The sequence below is a fragment of the Spermophilus citellus genome, assembly GCF_964194105.1.
Source record: "Spermophilus citellus genome assembly, chromosome: X".
Taxonomy (NCBI): domain Eukaryota; kingdom Metazoa; phylum Chordata; class Mammalia; order Rodentia; family Sciuridae; genus Spermophilus; species Spermophilus citellus.
This window is the reverse complement of record NC_138190.1, coordinates 148,438,067-148,456,698: the sequence shown is the minus strand read 5'-3', so window position 1 is coordinate 148,456,698 and position 18,632 is coordinate 148,438,067. Positions and strand designations below refer to the sequence as shown.

The 18,632-nt window shown below is 45.6% G+C and overlaps 1 protein-coding gene and 1 long non-coding RNA gene across 2 annotated transcripts; one reads left to right on the top strand and one right to left on the bottom strand.

Annotated features, from left to right (window-relative positions):
• Positions 1-1,966: 1,966 nt before the first annotated feature.
• On the bottom strand, positions 1,967-17,276 carry LOC308639994. Its single transcript, XR_014020145.1, has 4 exons — positions 17,071-17,276; positions 11,357-11,498; positions 9,009-9,084; positions 1,967-2,138 (listed from the first exon to the last, which is right to left on the bottom strand). It is a non-coding gene; the product is annotated as an uncharacterized lncRNA (long non-coding RNA).
• Positions 14,368-16,010, top strand: LOC308639910 (histone H2A-Bbd type 2/3-like). Its single transcript, XM_081278293.1, has one exon. It carries the CDS (start codon positions 15,201-15,203, stop codon positions 15,714-15,716), a length of 516 nt encoding a protein of 171 aa, XP_081134419.1. The 5' UTR covers positions 14,368-15,200; the 3' UTR covers positions 15,717-16,010.
• Positions 17,277-18,632: the final 1,356 nt, after the last annotated feature.

Sequence of the window (18,632 nt, the reverse complement as noted above, 5' to 3'; positions counted from 1 at the left end):
AGATCTACCTTTAATTGCGTAAAGATCCTCCATACCGTCTTTCATAATCACTGTACCAACTTACATTTCCATCAGCAATGTATGAGAGTTCCTTTTCCTCCACATCCTCACCAACATTTGTTTTTTTTCTTTTTCTTTGACAACTGACCTCTTAGAGGGGTCAGGCGTAGCGCTGCCTGGCATTTCTGATATGATTGGTGTTGCTCAGCATATTTTCACATCTCTGTTGGCCATCTGAATGTCTTCCTTTGAGTCACATTGACCTAGGTCTATTGCCCTTTTTTTTTAAGAGAGAGAGAGAGAATTTTTTAAAAATATTTATTTATTTATTTATTTAAGTTTTCGGTGGACACAACATCTTTGTTTGTATGTGGTGCTGAGGATCGAACCTGGGCCACACGCATGACAGGCGAGCGCGCTACCGCTTGAGCCACATCCCCAGCCCTATTGCCCATTTTTAATCAGGTTATTTGTTTTGGGGCAACCGAGTTATTGGGGTTCTTTATATATGATGGATATCAACCCCATGCCACGTGTATTGTTTGGAAATAATCACTTCTCCCGCTCAGTAGGTTGTCTCTTTACTCAAGAGGGTTTACTCTGCTCTTCAGAAAGAAGCACCTTAACACCCTGAAAAACTATTGAGGATCCCAAAGAGTTTTGGAGTTTAGGTTGTATCTACTGATAATAATTATCTTAGATATTGAGAGTCAGAAATATTTAAAATTCAAGAATACAGAAGCACACATCCCTCAGCTATCAGAGACAACATCACATGTCATGTCACCTCTGTAAAAGATGAGATGATGGGAGTGAAAAAAGAAAGTATCACCTTACTGTTATTGTAAAATAGTTTCATCCCTGTATTGCTACAGTATGACAAATACAATTCTTTAGGGTAAATACTGAGGAGCGCGGATTAGCTGGATGCCATTCCTCCAAACTCAGAAAGTCAAGGTTCATATGTTTTCTCTCATGTCAAAGCTAGAAAGGAGAAAAGGAAAAGGAATGGTGGCGGAGATATCTCATGAAAGTTAAAGGGAGACAGTAGAGAAGAGGAAAGGTACCAGAAGGAGAGGAGGAGGGGAGGGAAAGGACAATACTGGGCAACAATACTGGCCAAATTATGTTGTTGTATTGTGTCCATGTATGAATATGTAATGAATCCTACCATTATATATAATGTACCAGTAAAAATGTGGAAAAACAGTTTTATCCCACAGACCCACTAAAAGGGCTTCAGAAACTCCCAAGAATCTTTGCTGGCGGGGAGGGAGCATACTAGAGATTGAACCCAGGGGTGCTTAACCACGGAACCACATCCCCAGCCCTTTTTATTTTGAAACAAGGTCTAAGTTGCTTAGGGCCTCACTAAGTTGCTGAGGCTTGCTTTGAATTATCGATCCTTCTGCTTCAGCCCCCAAGTCACTGGGATTACCCAGCCCCCCAAGACTCTTTAGACCATACTTTGAGAACCAATGGGCTAGATGATTGGTTCCTTGGGACAGCCCTTTACATGGGCCTATGGATTGAAGGGTTTGGCTGAAACCCCAGATTTTGCTTTGTAGTGTCCTAGAACTGTAGACATTGTAGGAATTGTTTGGTAACCCAAGCTCAGTGATAACCTGGGAACTGAATTCAAATATAGTGTTTTAATTTCTTTGAAGAATCATCTCTATCTAACTCACCTCTGAAGAACTTAAACTCCTAAGTCACAACAGTTCTTGTGGAGCAAACCCGTCACTTTGGTAGTTATATGGGGGAAATTTGTAGGGTTTTCAGAGACTGCTGAGGTTCCACATGATAATATTCCCTCCCTCCCCCGCCACCCCCCCCTCCACCACCATCACTAACAAACTTGTATTTTGGCAATTTGGTGGCATTTTAGGAGGTAATGTGTTTTCCTCCATTTATGATATTTTTCCTTCTCTTAAAATATTATGTTAATGGCCAAGATGTGACTGGGTCATATTTAATGCTTTCTTTCCTTTATTTCTTGAATGACTGATGTGTGAAAGTGGGATGGGTGGGGAATGTATGGGGCTTCTGTTCCCGTGGCTTTCACTGAAAATGAAGCTGTACAATAACCACATTGAGCACTGCAGAATGATGAAAGAACATGTAGGCCAGGGTGCACCCTACAGAAAAAAATATATATATTATTAAGAAATATAGGAGTCATAAAGGAAAGAAAACTTACAGAGAATAGAGCCTAATATGAATTTTTCAGTGAGTTCCCAGGAAACACTTGGTAGTCTATGCATTATTTTATTGATCCATCCAGTGCTCCAACATGTGTTCTCAAAATATTTCTGCATTTTATTTTTACCATGAATCTTTAGGAGTCTTCCCTGAAATCTTTATTCCTGTCAGGTCAAAGGATTGAGAATTAATTTGGGGTCTTAAAGAGTTCTCTTTGCTATTATGCACTCCTCTAAAATACGTCGCCATTAGTCTTCCCCAGGACATTTGCCTTTTTTGAAGTTTTGTATAAATTAGCCTTGAAGATTACACCATAACTGAGGTTAGCACTGATTTATGACAAGTGAAGGACATACTCATGGGTCTGTAAAGACAAGGACAAAAATTTCAACTCACCGCCCTTACTAAAGGACTCCCCTTACCTTGACTCTCCTGAATTATTAATGAAATAGTTCACTACCACACCCTCCTTTTCCTAAATGTTTAATCAGTCCTTCTCAATGATGTGCTCCCTTCAGAGGAAGAAAGGGAGGAAGGGAATTATTGGACTGCTGATCATGTATTGAAACATGGTTGAAAAGTTTCCATGTGGGGTGTTCCCTTCCCACTCCTATTCCAGGTGTTTCTGAATATATAAGCCTGGGCCTGTGTCTACCAAGCTCACTGTAGACTCACTTTTACCTTTCTTCTCTGGTGGGATGGGATCAATAGTGTCAGGAGCACAGCACCTAACATGGTGCCTTACAAAGAGTAGTTTCATAATACAGATTTGTTGGGAGAGGAAGAAATGAATGAGTCCTTTTCAGACAAACTCATCAGAAATTACCTCATTTCTCTGTATGTCCTTTTCTGTTTGGCAGCTGACTGGCACCAAATTTTGTTTGCCTTTGTCTACAATGGCCAACCCTCTCAGAGTGCCTGGGACTGAGGAGTTTCCTGTACTGTACAACTTTCCCCATCTTAAAATTGGAAAAGTCCCACACAAACCCAGGACTCTTGGTCAGTCACCTTGCCTTCTTGCTGGGAGCTATTTATTTTTCTTTAGTTTTCATCACTGGTTTCCCTTTCTTTGTAAGTGTTTATAGATCACAGACTGTGGAGTCCGTGGTGAGAAGGAAAAAAGAATGTATGAACTATGGTGTGCTGTGGAGGTTCCCAACGTGTGGTCCCCAGACCAGCAGCATCAGCATCATTTGACAATTTCTTTAGAAATGCAACTGTTCACATCCCACCCTGACCTACTAAATCAGGAACTCTGGGAGTGGAGACCACCACTTTGTTTGAGCAAGCCCTCCAGGGGATTCTGATGCACACCAAAGTTTGAGAACTACTTGAAGGGAAGAGGCCTGTTGCTGAATTTCTAAGCCCAGTTCTGGCACTAAATGACTTGAGGCATGCCCTTCTATTTTGAACTTCAGTTTGTTCTTCTGTGAAGTGAAAGCCTTGGACTAGGCAGCATCTAAAGGTTCTGCCATTCTGTAGTTATGCGACTTCAGTCATTTTGTCTGGCTTTTCATTGCTTAAGTTCTCTCATACAGGTACAGAACAGAAAATACCTACCTCATAGAGTTTTTTAAACAACTTTGTGGTTATTATACTAAGATGTTCACAGCACACATTGTTGCCCAACAATAACAGCTATCTCTTACATAGTGCTGTCTATGTGCTGGACACTGTTCTAAGTGCTCTTAATCTCCACAACAACCCTGTCACCATTTTACAGATGGAAACAACAACAAAAAAAATAGAGGCAAAGAGAGATTAAGTGGCTTACCCAAGGTCACAAGGCTAAAATAAGTGTCAGCCTTTAAATTAGAAACCTGAAGACAGTGGCTCCAGCGACAGTTCTTTTAACTAATCTGCCATATTGCTCAATAGATTTTGTTAACTCCCTCACCCTTTCCATGCTTACAGTCTAACCAACCATTCATAGACAATAATCATCATTCCCACTTTCACAGTTCTTCCAGCAAGATCTTGAAAGAACCATGAGCATATATAGATTAGTTTTGCAAGTAGTTTGAAAAAAAAAAAAAAACACAAAGACCTCAAAAACATTTTCTAGAAACATTGTCTGTGTCCTCATCCCCACACACCTTTAGCTCGTCAGAGCCAAAGACCCTGGCAGAGTTTGGTAGATGTTCTTTTTTGTTGTTGTCATTGTTGTTCAGACTTATAGCCAGGGGTTGGCAAGTTTGTGGGTAGCCACATTCTAGTCCTTGGCTTTACACAGTGAATGTGGCTTTTGCCCTCCATCTTGCTCAGAGTACTTTCGGACCACTATTCCTTGTAGGAGCTTAACTTCTGTCCACCATGCTTTGCTTCCAGACAAGCAAGCCTGACACTTCAATATGGAGACAAGCATCTGATCACATTCGTGTGTTTTTGTCTTGGCCATGCCTTTTTGAGTTTACTTTGTTAAATTCAGTATATCACTGCCAAGTGTTCCATAGCATGAACTAATTGTACCATCTTGGATGAGAAGTCAATGGAAATCTTTCCCATGTGGATTTTACTCTTCCCCGATTTCCTGAGTCGAGTTCGCAAACTACAGAGTGCACTATCTGTTTTTGTGCCAGGCAATAATGCAGTATAAAGTCTTAGCTTGATTAATGGAATCCAACCTTCCTTTCTAGAAAAAAAAAAAATTGGGCATCTTTTGCAATTGTGATAAATCATCTTAAGCCATGTTGGTGTATAGCATACAGATTTGTAGTAGTGTTCTAACTTACTTTCTGTGTGGGTAGATAAACACGGTCATTTATCCTGTGCACAACAGAGGATCACAAGTGTGGATGCTGTGTAAACTTGTGAAGTTAGTAAAGGTTTTCTCTGCTAGATCCATCTTTATCCACAGTTTACCCATTGGGTGGTGGGCACTCTCTCCAATTCAGGTATTTAGTATACATTTGGATTATGCTTTCTAGCTCCCTCTCTGATGCCTTGACTCAGGCAGGATAGTGTTATAAGAAGAACACAGACTTCAGAATGACCTGGGCTTAAATTCCATCTTATTAGCCTGACGAATTTTGGGAAATCAGCTTTCCTTCCCTGAGGCACTGTTTCTTCATATGCAATGTCAACTACCTAAAAAGGGGATGGGTACAAAAAAATTAAAAGCCGTGATGCAGAATGAACTGAGATCTTGGGTAGAAAGCATCCACCAGAGTGAGCAGCACATAATTTACAGTCAGTACACACTAGCCGTTTATCACTGTTGCCAATATCATTACTTGGGAAAAGAGGAGAGATTGGGGCTAGCCTATGAAATCAACAGCCTTCTTAGAAGCAGCAAAGTTAGGAGACTCAGAACTGGAAAGGTGCAGGAAAATGCTAGGGGTCATGAAGTGCAGGTCTACTGACAAGGTATCTGACCTTTAAGGCCTGAGGGTTTATGGATAGGAAGTTGTTTGGGGGCTTGGGTGATCTGGGGATTCAGAGATGAAACAGAAGAATGGTCAGAGAGCCTGATGAGACAAATTAGGTCTGCAGAGTTTTAGGAAGAGTGGCTTGGGAAACAGGTGTGGAAAATGAATGAAATAGGCAGGTGGACACCCATGTCCATGGTGATGTATATGTGGGACCCATAGTTCTACATATAGCTTAATTGCCTCTCAGAACCCTCTTCATTTGAGAGGCTTCATTGACTCTCAGAACCCCCACTGAAACTACTATAAAATGATTTTTGAAAGGATTAGAGGAACAGGATTTGGAGGATATGATGGGGAGAACAGGAAAGGAAGCAGCAACTAAAGTTGGAATGCTGAAAAGCACGTGGATGACTAGCAGTTGACGTAGCAGATCCAAGAAGACCACAAAGTAGGAATCCTGAGACCTTAGTGGGAAAAGCCAAAAGCCAACGTGTATCATCACCTGCCCCCAAGGATCTTCAAAAACTGCCACAGGTAACTTTGGAAGTGGAGGTGAAGGTGGCTAGGCACCAAAATAATGAGTGTTTCTGTAAACTGGTTTAAGACATAAATTCATTCCCAAATCCCCTCTAGCAGCCAAAGCCAGTGAGGGGCTGGCCTCTCCCTTCCCAGAGAGAAATCTGGAGTGCCGTTCTCCGGAGAGTGTAAAGGAAAGAGCCTCTGGACTAGAAATTCCTAAACCTGGTTGAGGGCTGGGTTCTCATATTGAAAACAGGGGGCTTAAGTGGATGCATGCATCCTGAAAGCTGTGAACCTCCAGTCTTCTTCCCTGACTCTACCCCTAAAATCTGGCATCTGAAAGAGTCTTCTGTGGGCCATCTGACCAACCCAATAGAAAATATCTAAGGACAGTGACACTGAAGATTACCCAGTAAAAGGTCCAGCCAGGTTACTCTATCATGAGATGCATGGTTTATAATGTGAGGGACAGGCGAAGGAAGACACCCATCCAGTTGAGGGCACTTACTTTTAGACCAGAGCATGTTAGTTACTGCAAGGAAGGGAGTCAGACAGAGAAGAGGAAGCGAGTAGATACCCTGGCGAGAGGAGGTCATTGAATGAGTGAATGAGGTAGCTGGGGAGGCAGGGTGCACTAGAATCCAGAGCGGGAGTAGAAGAGACAGCCTGAGACAAGACAAAGAACCTTTATCCCCCACTAGGATAGGATGAAAATAGTGAGATTTGGTTGAAAACTGAGTTTAATCCATTATTATTTTGCAACTTGAATATCCATGGCGTCGTGCTAAGTAGTATTCATTCATCCATCCACTCATTCACACGATATATTTCTTTCTTTTTTTTTTTTTTTTTTTTGGAGCAACTACTGTGTTCCAAGCACTGTGCACAGTGCTGGAGATACCAAGAAGAATCAAAGTTCCAGGCCTCATGGAGGTTACAGTCATAGGGCACAAGCAGACTCACAACATTGGGAGATAAGTGCTTTGAAAACTGAGTAATAGGGGCTGTGGGGACACAGACAAGGGATGTGAGAGACTACAGGGAATTAAACAGGTATGGAAATCCCTTCAAAACAAGACAGATTGCTCTGTGAGTTCAAGGGTAGGGAGATCTCATCCAGCAGGGCTAATCTGCAAAGGTATCATAGGCTAGGTGGCCTTTGAGGTGAAATTAAGAGGATTCCTTGGGTTTCTCTCAACTTGCAGTGATATTGGGGTTAGGGTGTCCTCCAAGATGTGGAAACACATGCAAAGATCCAGAGACAGGAAATCGCAAGAGGATGTGTTTGGAAAAGAGGGAGAGGCCCTGGTTGAGCACAGAGAATGCCATGGCAAATACTGGATGGTGCAGTTGAGAAGCAGGAATAGGGTGAGATGCAAAAATGTCATTGAGGCAACATCACAAAATGCAACAGTGTTGAACTAATGAGTGGTATAAAGAACACCAGACTGGTATTAGAAACCTGCTTACATTCTAGGCCCAGCTCTGCCACAAAATTGCCCTAGGTATGGTACGTGGCAACACAAGTAATGTCTGAACCTTTGTTTCTTCATCTGTCAACTGGTACTAAGAATACCTTCCCTGCCTATTTCATGGTGTTATTAAGAGTCTATGAGTCAGTGAACATGAAAACGGACCTTTTAACAAATCTTTAAAGCAGTGGTACACACATGTAAAGGGTTATTATTGAGGAAATGCAATGTGCTGGGGACACTTTGGCAACTGAATAACCAGGGTGCGGGGGCGAGCCTACTGAAATATTCTCCTATGAGAATTTTAACAGGCTTTTGAATGTAGTTGTTAGGGCTGGGGATATAGCTCAGCTGGTAGAGTGCTTGCTTTGCATGCACCACAAAGCCCTGGGTTCTAATCCCCAGTACCACACACACACACACACACACACACACACACACACACGCACACACACAAAAGACAAATGTAGTTGTAAGGTAACATGGTGAGTGACTCAACTCCTGATCATTTGGATCGTCCATACATCAAATTCACACAGAATGAAAGTAGATTTGCCCTATCTGGTAGCCCACCTATGAGGACCATAAAGCAGTAGCTATTCTTTTAGAAACATATCAGCTTAACAGGAAAGACAAAAATGGACAAGTTTCCAGTTGTTCTTCGTTTGCACAATCAAAATTCACTGACCACTCTGCTGAGTACTGAAGGCAGGGCACAGTAGGGGAGAGACATACAATTTCTGCCTTCAAGCAGATCTCCTTCTGCCATGGGAGGCAGGCATATTAACAGTCAGTGTCAATAGCAGGTAAGCACAAGGGGTCTGTGATAACTCAGAACAAGGGTACCTAAACCAGTGTTTTGCAGCTGAGTTTATATGAAGTAATATGAAGTAATACCATTCCTCTGGCTTTACAGGTGAGGAAACAGACTCCAGAGAACAAGTGGCAGAGGCAGTACTTTAACCTGGGCCTTTGAACTCTTGGTCCAGGGCTTTTTCTTCCTCACCACAGCTGCCTGTTTTGCTTTGTAAGTATGTTTAGGCCTAATGCAATGGCAGAAGATAATGTTCTTTTGTGTGTCCCTGCACGTCCTAGACTGCTCACTCCTTTCCAAGAGATGGATAGGAAACTGGGGGCTGGAGTACCTCCATGTGTCCAAAATGTTGTATTTCAGACATCTTTTTAAAAAGTAATGGGCTGAGGTTGTGGCTCAGTGGTAGAATGCTTGCCTAGCACACGTGAGGCACTGGGTTCCATCCCAGCACCACATAAAAAAACTAAATAAACAAAGTAAATGTATTGTGACCATCTACAACTAATTTTTTTTTAAAGTAATGAAAGTTTTCACAATATAAGTTCCTGTTGAAAGTTCCTCAAGAACCCAGGAGTGTGTGCTTCGTGTGTGTGTGTGTGTGTGTGTGTGTGCGTGTGTGCACATGCTCACCTGTACACAGGTGCGTATGCATCAGAGTTTGGAGCAGGGACGGTTGGGAACATTGGCTCCTACATTTTCAACAAGCCTGTGTGGAGAGAAAATGGAAGGTGAGTCCCAACAAAACTGGCAGAAGACGACAGATGAAAACCAGTCAGAGCAGAGATCTCAGGAGACACCAGGAGAGTGGTGTCTTCTGCCCATATCTACTGCTTCACTGGCAGTTCCATACAAAGTATACATAGGGAAAGTGGTTTTCCTTCACCATACTCCTCTTATGGGAATTTTATGGGAATTCCCAGGTGTTGTGTGGGTCATTAGAGGAAAAAGGAATGATTTCTATTTCTGGAAATATTGCAGACTACATAGTCTGAAATCCCTCCTTGCTACAAAACACCTAGAAAACCCAGATAACTGATGGTCCATTGTTGCCAAAAGTGACATCCCATGAATATCTGGGAGCCTCCTTCCATTTCAACACTAAGGCAACTGAAAAAAATGAAGGGACCATACTTACTCCTAAGCTATCCTCCATCCATTTCTTTGGACCCTATCATTCTTCAGCTCTTGTATCCACTGGTTCACTTGACCATTTACTGAGCACGGACTGTATATCAGGCATTGGTTGTATTTAATGAATACAAAGTTGAAGGGCATGGTCCTTACACTCAAATATCTCAGGGTGTTGGGCAGGGGCTCTTAACCAGAGCTGTACCTCAGAATCACTGGAGAAGGTTTGCAATAATGCATTCGCCTGTCCTTCCCACCTCCCTCAAGATTAGAATTTCATTCTGGAGGGAAACAAATGACCTGAAATTCTTTCTGTGTTGAACTCTTAAAACCTGGAGTCTGAACAGAATCTAAAGCTTTACATGGCCCTCTATAGAAATACGAAGGGAAGGGGGCTGGAGCTGTAGCTTAGTGGTAGAGCACTTGCCTAGCATGTGTGAGGCACTGGGTTTGATTTTCAGCACCACATAAAAATAAATAAAATAAAGCACCACTAACAACTAAAAATATATATATAAAAAATGAAAAAAAAAAAAACAAAAAATGAAATACAAAGGGAAGGAGAATTTCCTCCAGACAAGATAGATGCTCAAGCTCAGGGGAAGGAGCCCAAGAGGTGAGATCTCTTCAGCAGCAATATCAAGAAATGGGTAGATTTGAGAGGCATTTTGCAGGTTGAGTCGAAGGGACTTGGTGCCTGCTTAACTGTGAGAGAGGGGTTGAAGGAGAGGAAGATGTCAAAGTGACTCTTGGGTTACTGATGTGAAAAACTGGGCACAACGTGCTTAAACAGGGAATATTAGAAGACGACAGAACTTGGAGAGAAGATGATATTTTTGGTCGTGGATGTGTCTGAGCAGAAAGCCTTAGCTGGGCATGATGTGTTCTTCAATCTCCTCTACCACAGGCAATGTGCCATGCTGGTCAATACTGGGAGGAATATGTCTAAGAATTCCCCATGAGCTCCTAGTACAAATCCAGATCATTTTTTTACCCCCAATCCCTCCGCCAAAATTGCTCTTGCCCAAGGCCCCTAGCAGCCCTTACACAGTGACTCACAGTGACTATGTCTTAATGTTTGTCATTCACAAACTCAGCAAATGTTCCTGAGTTTGTCACTTCTTGCTCAGTTCTCCTTCTGAACATTTGCTCCCTTCTCCTTCTGGTTCAATTCTCTCCCAGATCTGTCTCTCATTCTCACTCTTGATCTCACTCTCTCCTCTTTTCCTGTGAAGACACTCCTCCAGTCTCCTTCCAACTAGTTTCTTCTTTTGCCTGTCCCTTAAAGGAAGTTGTCCTTGATTCCCTTATGTGTCCTTTAACACTCCCTACATGATCTGAACTGCATCCATGGCCTCAAGAACTACCCTGATGACTCCCAAATCTATATTTCCAGTCCTGATCTCACTCCTTCATCTCCACCTGGTTATCCCACAGGTGTCTCCAATTTCATATATTCCAAACCATACTCACCTTCCAACCAATACCTGCAAGTTCTCCTTCACCCCTTATCTCCAATAATGGCTCCAAAGTCCACAATCACCACACTCTACCCTCAGGCAGTCATTCCAGAGCTTCAGCCACGGCAGCCACCGCCAATGCCACCGCCGCGCTGCAGCTGCCGGGTGCAGCCGCCGTGGCCGCCACTGCCTCCTCCTCCTCCTCCTCCTCCTCCTCCTCCACCCCCCCCAACCCCTTTCCCTGCCAACCCATGCCCTACTTTTCTTCTAGGCTAATTTCTACTCATTCTTTAATTTCTCCAGGAACATTTCCCAACCCCACAAGTCTGTATGAGGTACTCCTTCCATGTGTTCCCACAGCATTTGAACTTACCTTCACATAGCACTCACCGCAGTATAGTGTTGTAATTGTCAAGTTCCATGTCTATATCTTCTGCTAGTCTGTAAGAAGGAATGTGATCCATATTTGCTCATTGGAATTTCCTCAATTCCTAACACAGTCCCAGGCATACAGCAGGTACTCAGTGCATATCTGTTGAAGGAATGAGAAATGAATCATCATGTCTCCAGCTAGGTTCACCATTATGAGAAATATGTAGTAAAGTACCTATTATGTGCATTTTAGTACCTAAACTTTTCTTTAAAAAACTGAATCTGTCCCCTGGTCTTATCTACCAATGCCATCATCCTAGTTGAGATATATATTATTTCCTGACTGGGATACTACAGCAACTTCAATCTCAATCCTCTTTGCTCTGTTCTGCACACAGCTACCACAATGATCTTTCTAGAAGCAAATCAGTTCATGTCACTACCAAGATTAGATTAGTTGGTTCACTATAACCTATAGGACATTCCAAGACCTGAGCATGGCAAAACAGAGCCTCCATGACCTGGCTCCTATCAACCTCTTCTCCAGCTACATCAACCGCCACTGGCCCACCAGCACTTACTCTCCAGCCTTAAGGAACTAATTGCTGCTCCCCCCAATCCCGCCAAATGCCTTGGCTTCTCATCATGCTACAAATTCCTTCACACACACACTTTGTCTCCAAGTAGCTTACCTGATTCACTCCTATTCTTTCAACAAAATGTTCATTGACTATTTATTATACATCATGACCAAGTACCATCTAACCCACAAATATAAGGTTGGCTCAACATATAAAAAAATCGATTTATGTAGGATGGCATATTAACAGAACGGGGGGGGGGGGAGGCGGGGAGGGGTTCAACCATCATCTTAATCACACAGAAAAAGGATCATCTGACAAAAATCCAATGCACTTTCACAAAAATAAATTCAATAAAGTAGAAGTACAAGGAAACTTCCTCATCCTGGTACAGTGCATCTATGAAAAACCCAGATATATAGAAACACTAAAGCATCCACCAAAATGTGTGTTGGGGAAGGGACTAAACTGAACCCTATTTGAATATCCAATAAGTGGGCTCAGCAAAGTTACAGGATCCAAGATCAACATGCAAAAATCAGTTGCATTTCTATACACTGGCAGCTAACAAACTGAAAAGGAGGTTAAGAAAATAATTCCTGGGCTGGGGATGAGGCTCAAGCGGTAGCATGCTCGCCTGGCATGCGTGCGGCCCGGGTTCGATCCTCAGCACCACATGCAAACAAAGATGTTGTGTCCGCTGAAAACTAAAAATAAATAAATATTAAAATTCTCTCTCCTCCCCCCCCCCTCTAAAAAAAAAAGAAAAGAATTCCTTTTATGATAGCATCAGAAAGAATAAAATTCTGAGGAATAAATTTAACAAACACGTGTAAGACGTGTACTCTGAAAACTATAAGACATTGCTGAAAGTTATTAAGAAGACCTAGATAAATGTAAAGTATTCCATGGTGATGGGCTGGGACACTTAGTGTTGATAAGGTGGCCATAATCTCCAAGGCAATATACAGATTCAGGGTGAAGCCTGGTGGAATCCAACCTGCCTTCTTTGTAAAAAACTGACAAGCTGATCCTAAAATTCATGTGGAAATACTGAGGACCTGGATGCCTCAAACATGCTCAAAACAGAAGAACAAATTCGGAGCACTCACACTTCTCAACTTCAAAACTTACCAGAGAGTTACAGTAATACAAAAATCGTGGTATTAGCATCATAATAGACATATATGTTCATGTTATAGAACTTAAAAGTCAGAAACAAACCCACATATTTATGTATAGTTGATTTTAAGTAAGGGTGACAGGCACACGTAGTGGGAAAAAAATAATCCCTTCAACAAATGATTCTGGGATGATTGTACAGACACGTGAAAAAGAATGAACATGGACCCCTGTGTCACACCATATAAAATACTAACTCAAAATGGATGGATCACAGATCTAAATGTAAGGACTAAAACTTTTTTAAACTCTCTCTCTCTTGAGTTAGTTCAACAGGATTTATTTGTACAGAATACCCTTGGCCTCAGTTCCCATCCTTGATAAGAATGGTGCTTTTTAAAATATCTTTGTTTATTCATTTTTATGTGGTGCTGAGGACCGAACCCAGTGCCCTACACGGGCAAGGCAAGCACTCTGCCACTGAGCCACAACCCTGGCCCATCTCTTTTAAACTCTTAGGGGAAAAACAAAACAAAACAAAACAAAAAACCATAGATGTAAATCTCTGTGAACCTTGGATTAGGCAACAGTTCCTTCACCATGACACCAAAAGCACAACCACAAAAGCATTTTCTTTTTGCAAATTGGACTTCATCCAAATGGAAATCTTTTGGACACCAAAGGACTCTTATGTAGAGAGTGAAAGGACAACCTGCAGAATGGGGAAAATATTTACAAATCACATAACATATCTGAAAAGGGTCGGGTTTCCACAATACACAAAGAACTCTATAGCAAAATGGCATTCAACCCAATTTCTAAAAATCGGCAAAGAGCTTAAATGGACATTCCTACAAAGCAAATGCACAAAGGGCCAAGAAACTCAGGGAAAAATGCGCAACATCATTAGCCATTTGGGAAATGCAAATCAAAAGGACCATGAAGAAGCACTTCACACCCGCTTGGATGGTTATTATACAGAAAACAAAGCAAAGAGAAAACAGCAAGTTTTCAAATAGAGGATGTTCAGAAATTAGGATGCTGACACACTGATGTTGGGAATGCTGCTGTGGAAATCAGTTTGGCAGTTAGTCAATAAGTTCAGCATTGAATTACCATATGGCCCAGGAATCCCACTCCTAGATATAGACACCAAAGAATTCTAAACAGGTGTTCAAACAAAAACCCAAACAGGAATGCTCATGGAAGTACTATTCACAATTGCCAAAAGGTGTACGTCATCACCTGTCCATCAACTGATGAGTGGATACACAAAATGTGGTGTATGCATACAATGGAGTATTATTCAGGTGTGAAAAGGTACAAAGTGCTGATTCGTGCTGCAACGTGGATGAACCCTCATGCTAAGCGAATGCAGTCAGACACGAAAGGTCACACATTTAACTCTGATTGCACGTATAGTTTCCGTCCAGCATAGGCAATTCTCTATGGTAAGAAAGCACGTTAGTGGCTGCCAGGGGCCCTCAGGAGCAATGTGTGTGTGTGTGTGTGTGCGCGCGCACGCGCGCGCAGGTGTGCACACGCAAGAGCAAGGGGGGGTGGGGGGAGGGGAAGACAGCTTAAGGGGTACCGGGTGTTTCTGGGGGGCGGTGTAAGTTTCTTGGAAGTAGATGGTCCTGGCGGTGGTACAGCACTGTGATGGGACATACTTGACGCCTCTGACTCGCACCCCCCAGTCCTCCTCTTCTTCCCTAGACTGCTCCCCTCCAGCAGAAAGTGAGAGCTCCTGTGCCAAGATGGGAGGGCCCTGGCCAGTGAGGAGGCTAGGAGGCCAGGAGGCCTGGAGGCCATCTGGCCGCCCCGTCTAGGCCTAGGCCCAGGCCCAGGCCCAGGCCCAGGCCCACACACTGCGGACCAGCCGGGGAGTGCTGACATCACCAGAGCGCGTCATCGCCGACCAATGAGGGGGCAGCCGAGGGTCGCTAGGATACGGGGCCCTGGAGCACTGGACCCAGACTACCTGCCGCACCCACTGAGCACCCACCGTTGGCGTCCTAACCGGCATCACATCGAGCCAGGCAAAGCCCAGTCCAGCTGAGCTGAGCAGAGGGAGCCCAGTCCAGCCGAGTCAAGCTGAGCAGAGCAGAGCTGAGCAGAGCTGAGCAGAGGGAGCCCAGTCCACCTGAGCTGAGCCCAGCATGCCAAGGCAGAGGAGCCGTGGAGGAGGAGGAGGAGGAGGAGGAGGAGGAGGAGGAGGAGGAGGAGGAGTAACAGGAGGAGGAGGAGCAGGAGCAGCAGCAACAGGAGGAGGAGGAGGAGGAGGAGCAGCAGCAACAGCAGGAGGAGGAGGAGCAGGAGCAGCAGCAACAGGAGGAGGAGGAGGAGGGTCGTCGTCGGGGTCATCCCGTCCCCGGAGGCAGGCCCGCTCCCGCACCGCCCGAGCCGAGCTGACCTTCTCCGTGAGCCAGGTGGAGCGCCGTCTGCGGGAGGGCCGCTATGCCCAGCGCCTGAGTTGGTCTGCGTCCGTGTTCCTTGCCGCCACCCTCGAGTGCCTGACGGCCAAGGTGCTGGAGCTGGCGGGCAACGAGGCCCACCACAGCGCCAGGAGGCGCATCACCCCAGAGCTCCTGGACATGGCCGTCCACAACAATGCACTGCTCAGCGGTCTCTTCGGGACTACGACCATCTCCCAGGTCGCCCAGCCCCAGCGCTAGCTGCTGTTGCTGGCTCGGGGGGCCCTCACCCAAACACCGGCCCACCTGTCCACCAGGCCCCAGGCCCCCTCGCTCTCGGGCCAGCCTTGCCCGGCCGGGCTTGTGCCTTCAGCCAGCCCTTTCATTAAAGCGTTTCAAGAAACCCTCCGCCTGCCTCAGTCACTTTGTGTTTGGGGGGGGGGGGGGTCTCCAGGCCTCTGGAGTTGGGGAGACAGCCAGGCCAGGCGCTGGGAGTGCTGCGGGGTGGGCTTCAGGCCTGTGGTGTTAGGTACCTGGGATGGCAGGAGGAGTAAAGGGAGGAAGAGGAGAGAGAGGGGGAGGGAGGAAGGGGGGGGAGAGAGAGAGAGAGAGAGAGAGAGAGAGAGAAAGAAGAAGAAGAAGGAGGAGGAGGAGGAGGAGGAGGAACAGGCGGCAGCAGCGGAGGCCTTCTTCCTGGGGGTGGGAGGGGCAGTGCAGGGGGTGACCCTGGGTGGCAAGGGCAGGCCAGCGTGGGCATTGTGGGGTGGGCGTCGAGGTACAGAAGATGCTTCCCCATGGCCCTGAATGACTCAGGGCCTGCCTGCTTGCCTGCCTGCCTGCCTGACTGCCTGACTGCCTGCCTGCCCACCCACCCAAGTCGCCAGAAAGGGGGTGGCCACGACACTAGGGCCGTGGGTCGTGACAGGACCCATGTCTGAAGGCGACCGGCCGCAGTGGGGTGGACAGGTGGCCACAGTGGCGGGGCTGGGCGCCCACGGGGCAAGGAGCTTCGACGGCAAGATGGAGACGTGAGGGGGGAGCATCCAGGGAGGAAAAAAAACAAACAGGGAACTCGGGTCAAGCAGGGTCATGGATTGAGCTTTGGTCACGTTCAGATGGAGAAGCTGCTAGGCGCCCTTAGCAACCGAGGGCCACTAGCTGCAACCTAGCAACAGCTGGCGCCTGCAGAGGCCCCACAAGCCCAGGGACCCCGCCTTGGTGCAGAGGCCCTCGTCTGGACCGCCCCATAATCCGTCATTGGTGTAAGTACATCGCGGGCAGCCGGCCGGCCCCGCCCCGCCCCGCCGCCACTATTTGCATATGCCCGGACCGGGGACTCGGCATTTGCCTGGGGGGGGGGCTACGGGAGGACAGGCCCCGCCCCCTCGCCCTCGATTTGCGGGAGCAGCTCCCCGGATGGCCAGGCCACGCCTGCCCGGGACCCTCGATTTGCGTAGGAACCCGGCGCCAGGCCAAGCCCCGCCTCCTGGCCCGCGCTTCGCAAAGGCAGCTGGCTTCACGCCTCTCCCGGTCGCGTCGGTTACTGAAACCAGCCCCGGACCCGCCCGCGTCCCTGATTGGCATACGCGCCTCCCAGCCAGGCCCTGCCTCTCACCTTTGCACATCACCAGGGCGACGGGGGACTGCGGGGGCGCCGCAGCCAGACGTGTGCTTCGAGGCGCGCGGTCGCGGTAGGCCGCTGCAGGCCGCTGCAGCGTGACGCACGGCACGTCGCGGCCCGCCGGCGGCGTGGCCGGGACCTTTGCCCACGTAGGCGTGTCCGCAAGTTGTAGTATCCCGGCCCCGCCCCTCCATGCTTGGTTGGTTTGAGCAACTAATGGCGGGTTCAGGATGTAGGGTTTGCAAAGGAAGTTGGCTCCTAGCTAAGTTGCACTTCACATTGTTCTTCAAAATACTCTTGGCGTATCATGGTTTGCATTTAAAAAAGAAAAATATACGGAATGCTTGTATAAATGTGGGAAGGATGACTATTTAGGATGTGAGCATAAATACAAGTGTACTGGTATTTTGCAGTGGGGGAAAGTGGACTCAACTCAAAATACAGCATGCGTACATTGGATTTTATAGTCCTTTTGTTGTTGTGGATGTTACTAAGAGGAAACATCAGGGGTAAATGGAATTCTATCAAAGACTCAACGAATTCTTGCTGAAAGCAAGCCAGAGTGATTAGAGGTTACCTGGAGGTAGGCTGAGGGATAAGAATCCTGATCATGTGTGGAGGGTGATCAGATATGGAGGGGGATTCTTGGTAAATTTAGCAAGGTTTTTTGCTAAAACTAAATGTCTAAGGAATTGCACAGATGGCCCTAGGAGAAGTTTCAAAAGTTTGATTAAAATTTGCCAAGCAGAATCTGTAAATATCACCAAGGAAATGCCATAGTAAGCTTGGGGAGCCTGATTTATACTTGAGTGTGAGGCCACTTTTTTTTAAGTATTTCTTTAATTTTTGATAGACCTTTGTTTTATTTATTTATTTATTTATTTATTTATTTATGGTGCTGAGAATCAAACCTGTGCCTCACACATGTCAGGTAAGTGTGCTACTGCTGAGCCCCAGCGCCTGTGATGCCACTTTTTAAATTAAACGTATATCTGTGTTCATTCTGTGATTTCAATTGATTGGAAAGAAATTTCATGCCTACTGTTTGTCTTCCAGGCACTAATCTCTAACTGACCCCATGAACATCAAAGGGGAGGAATGAACACTCTACCAAGAGAGAATCTAAGCACAGTCTAGGCTTTATTTCAGGACTTATGCTGGATCCTAAAGGGAGTCACAGCTCTGACAGTGCGTGAGCTTGACTCAAGCAAACAACAAAATGGTGTAGCTTTTATAGCATCTGAGGAGTAGTTGAGAACTGAGCCTCCTGTTATTTTTACATCTAGAGGTGGGGTTTTAGCTGGAATGACAACCATTAGGGAGAAAGAAGACAGTATGATCCAGGAGGAGAGAGTGGGGAAGAAGGCAAACATTCATCCCTTCCCAGTGACAATGGGTCCTGAAGAGAGGAGGCAAATACTGACACTCGGTCCTGGACTTTCACCCTTTCCCATTGCTCATAAGTCCTGGAAGAAGAAAAGCAAATAGGGAAGTTCTAGGTAACAATGCACCAAGCTCTGTTTTTTTTTTTTTTTTTAAGAGAAAGAGATAATTTT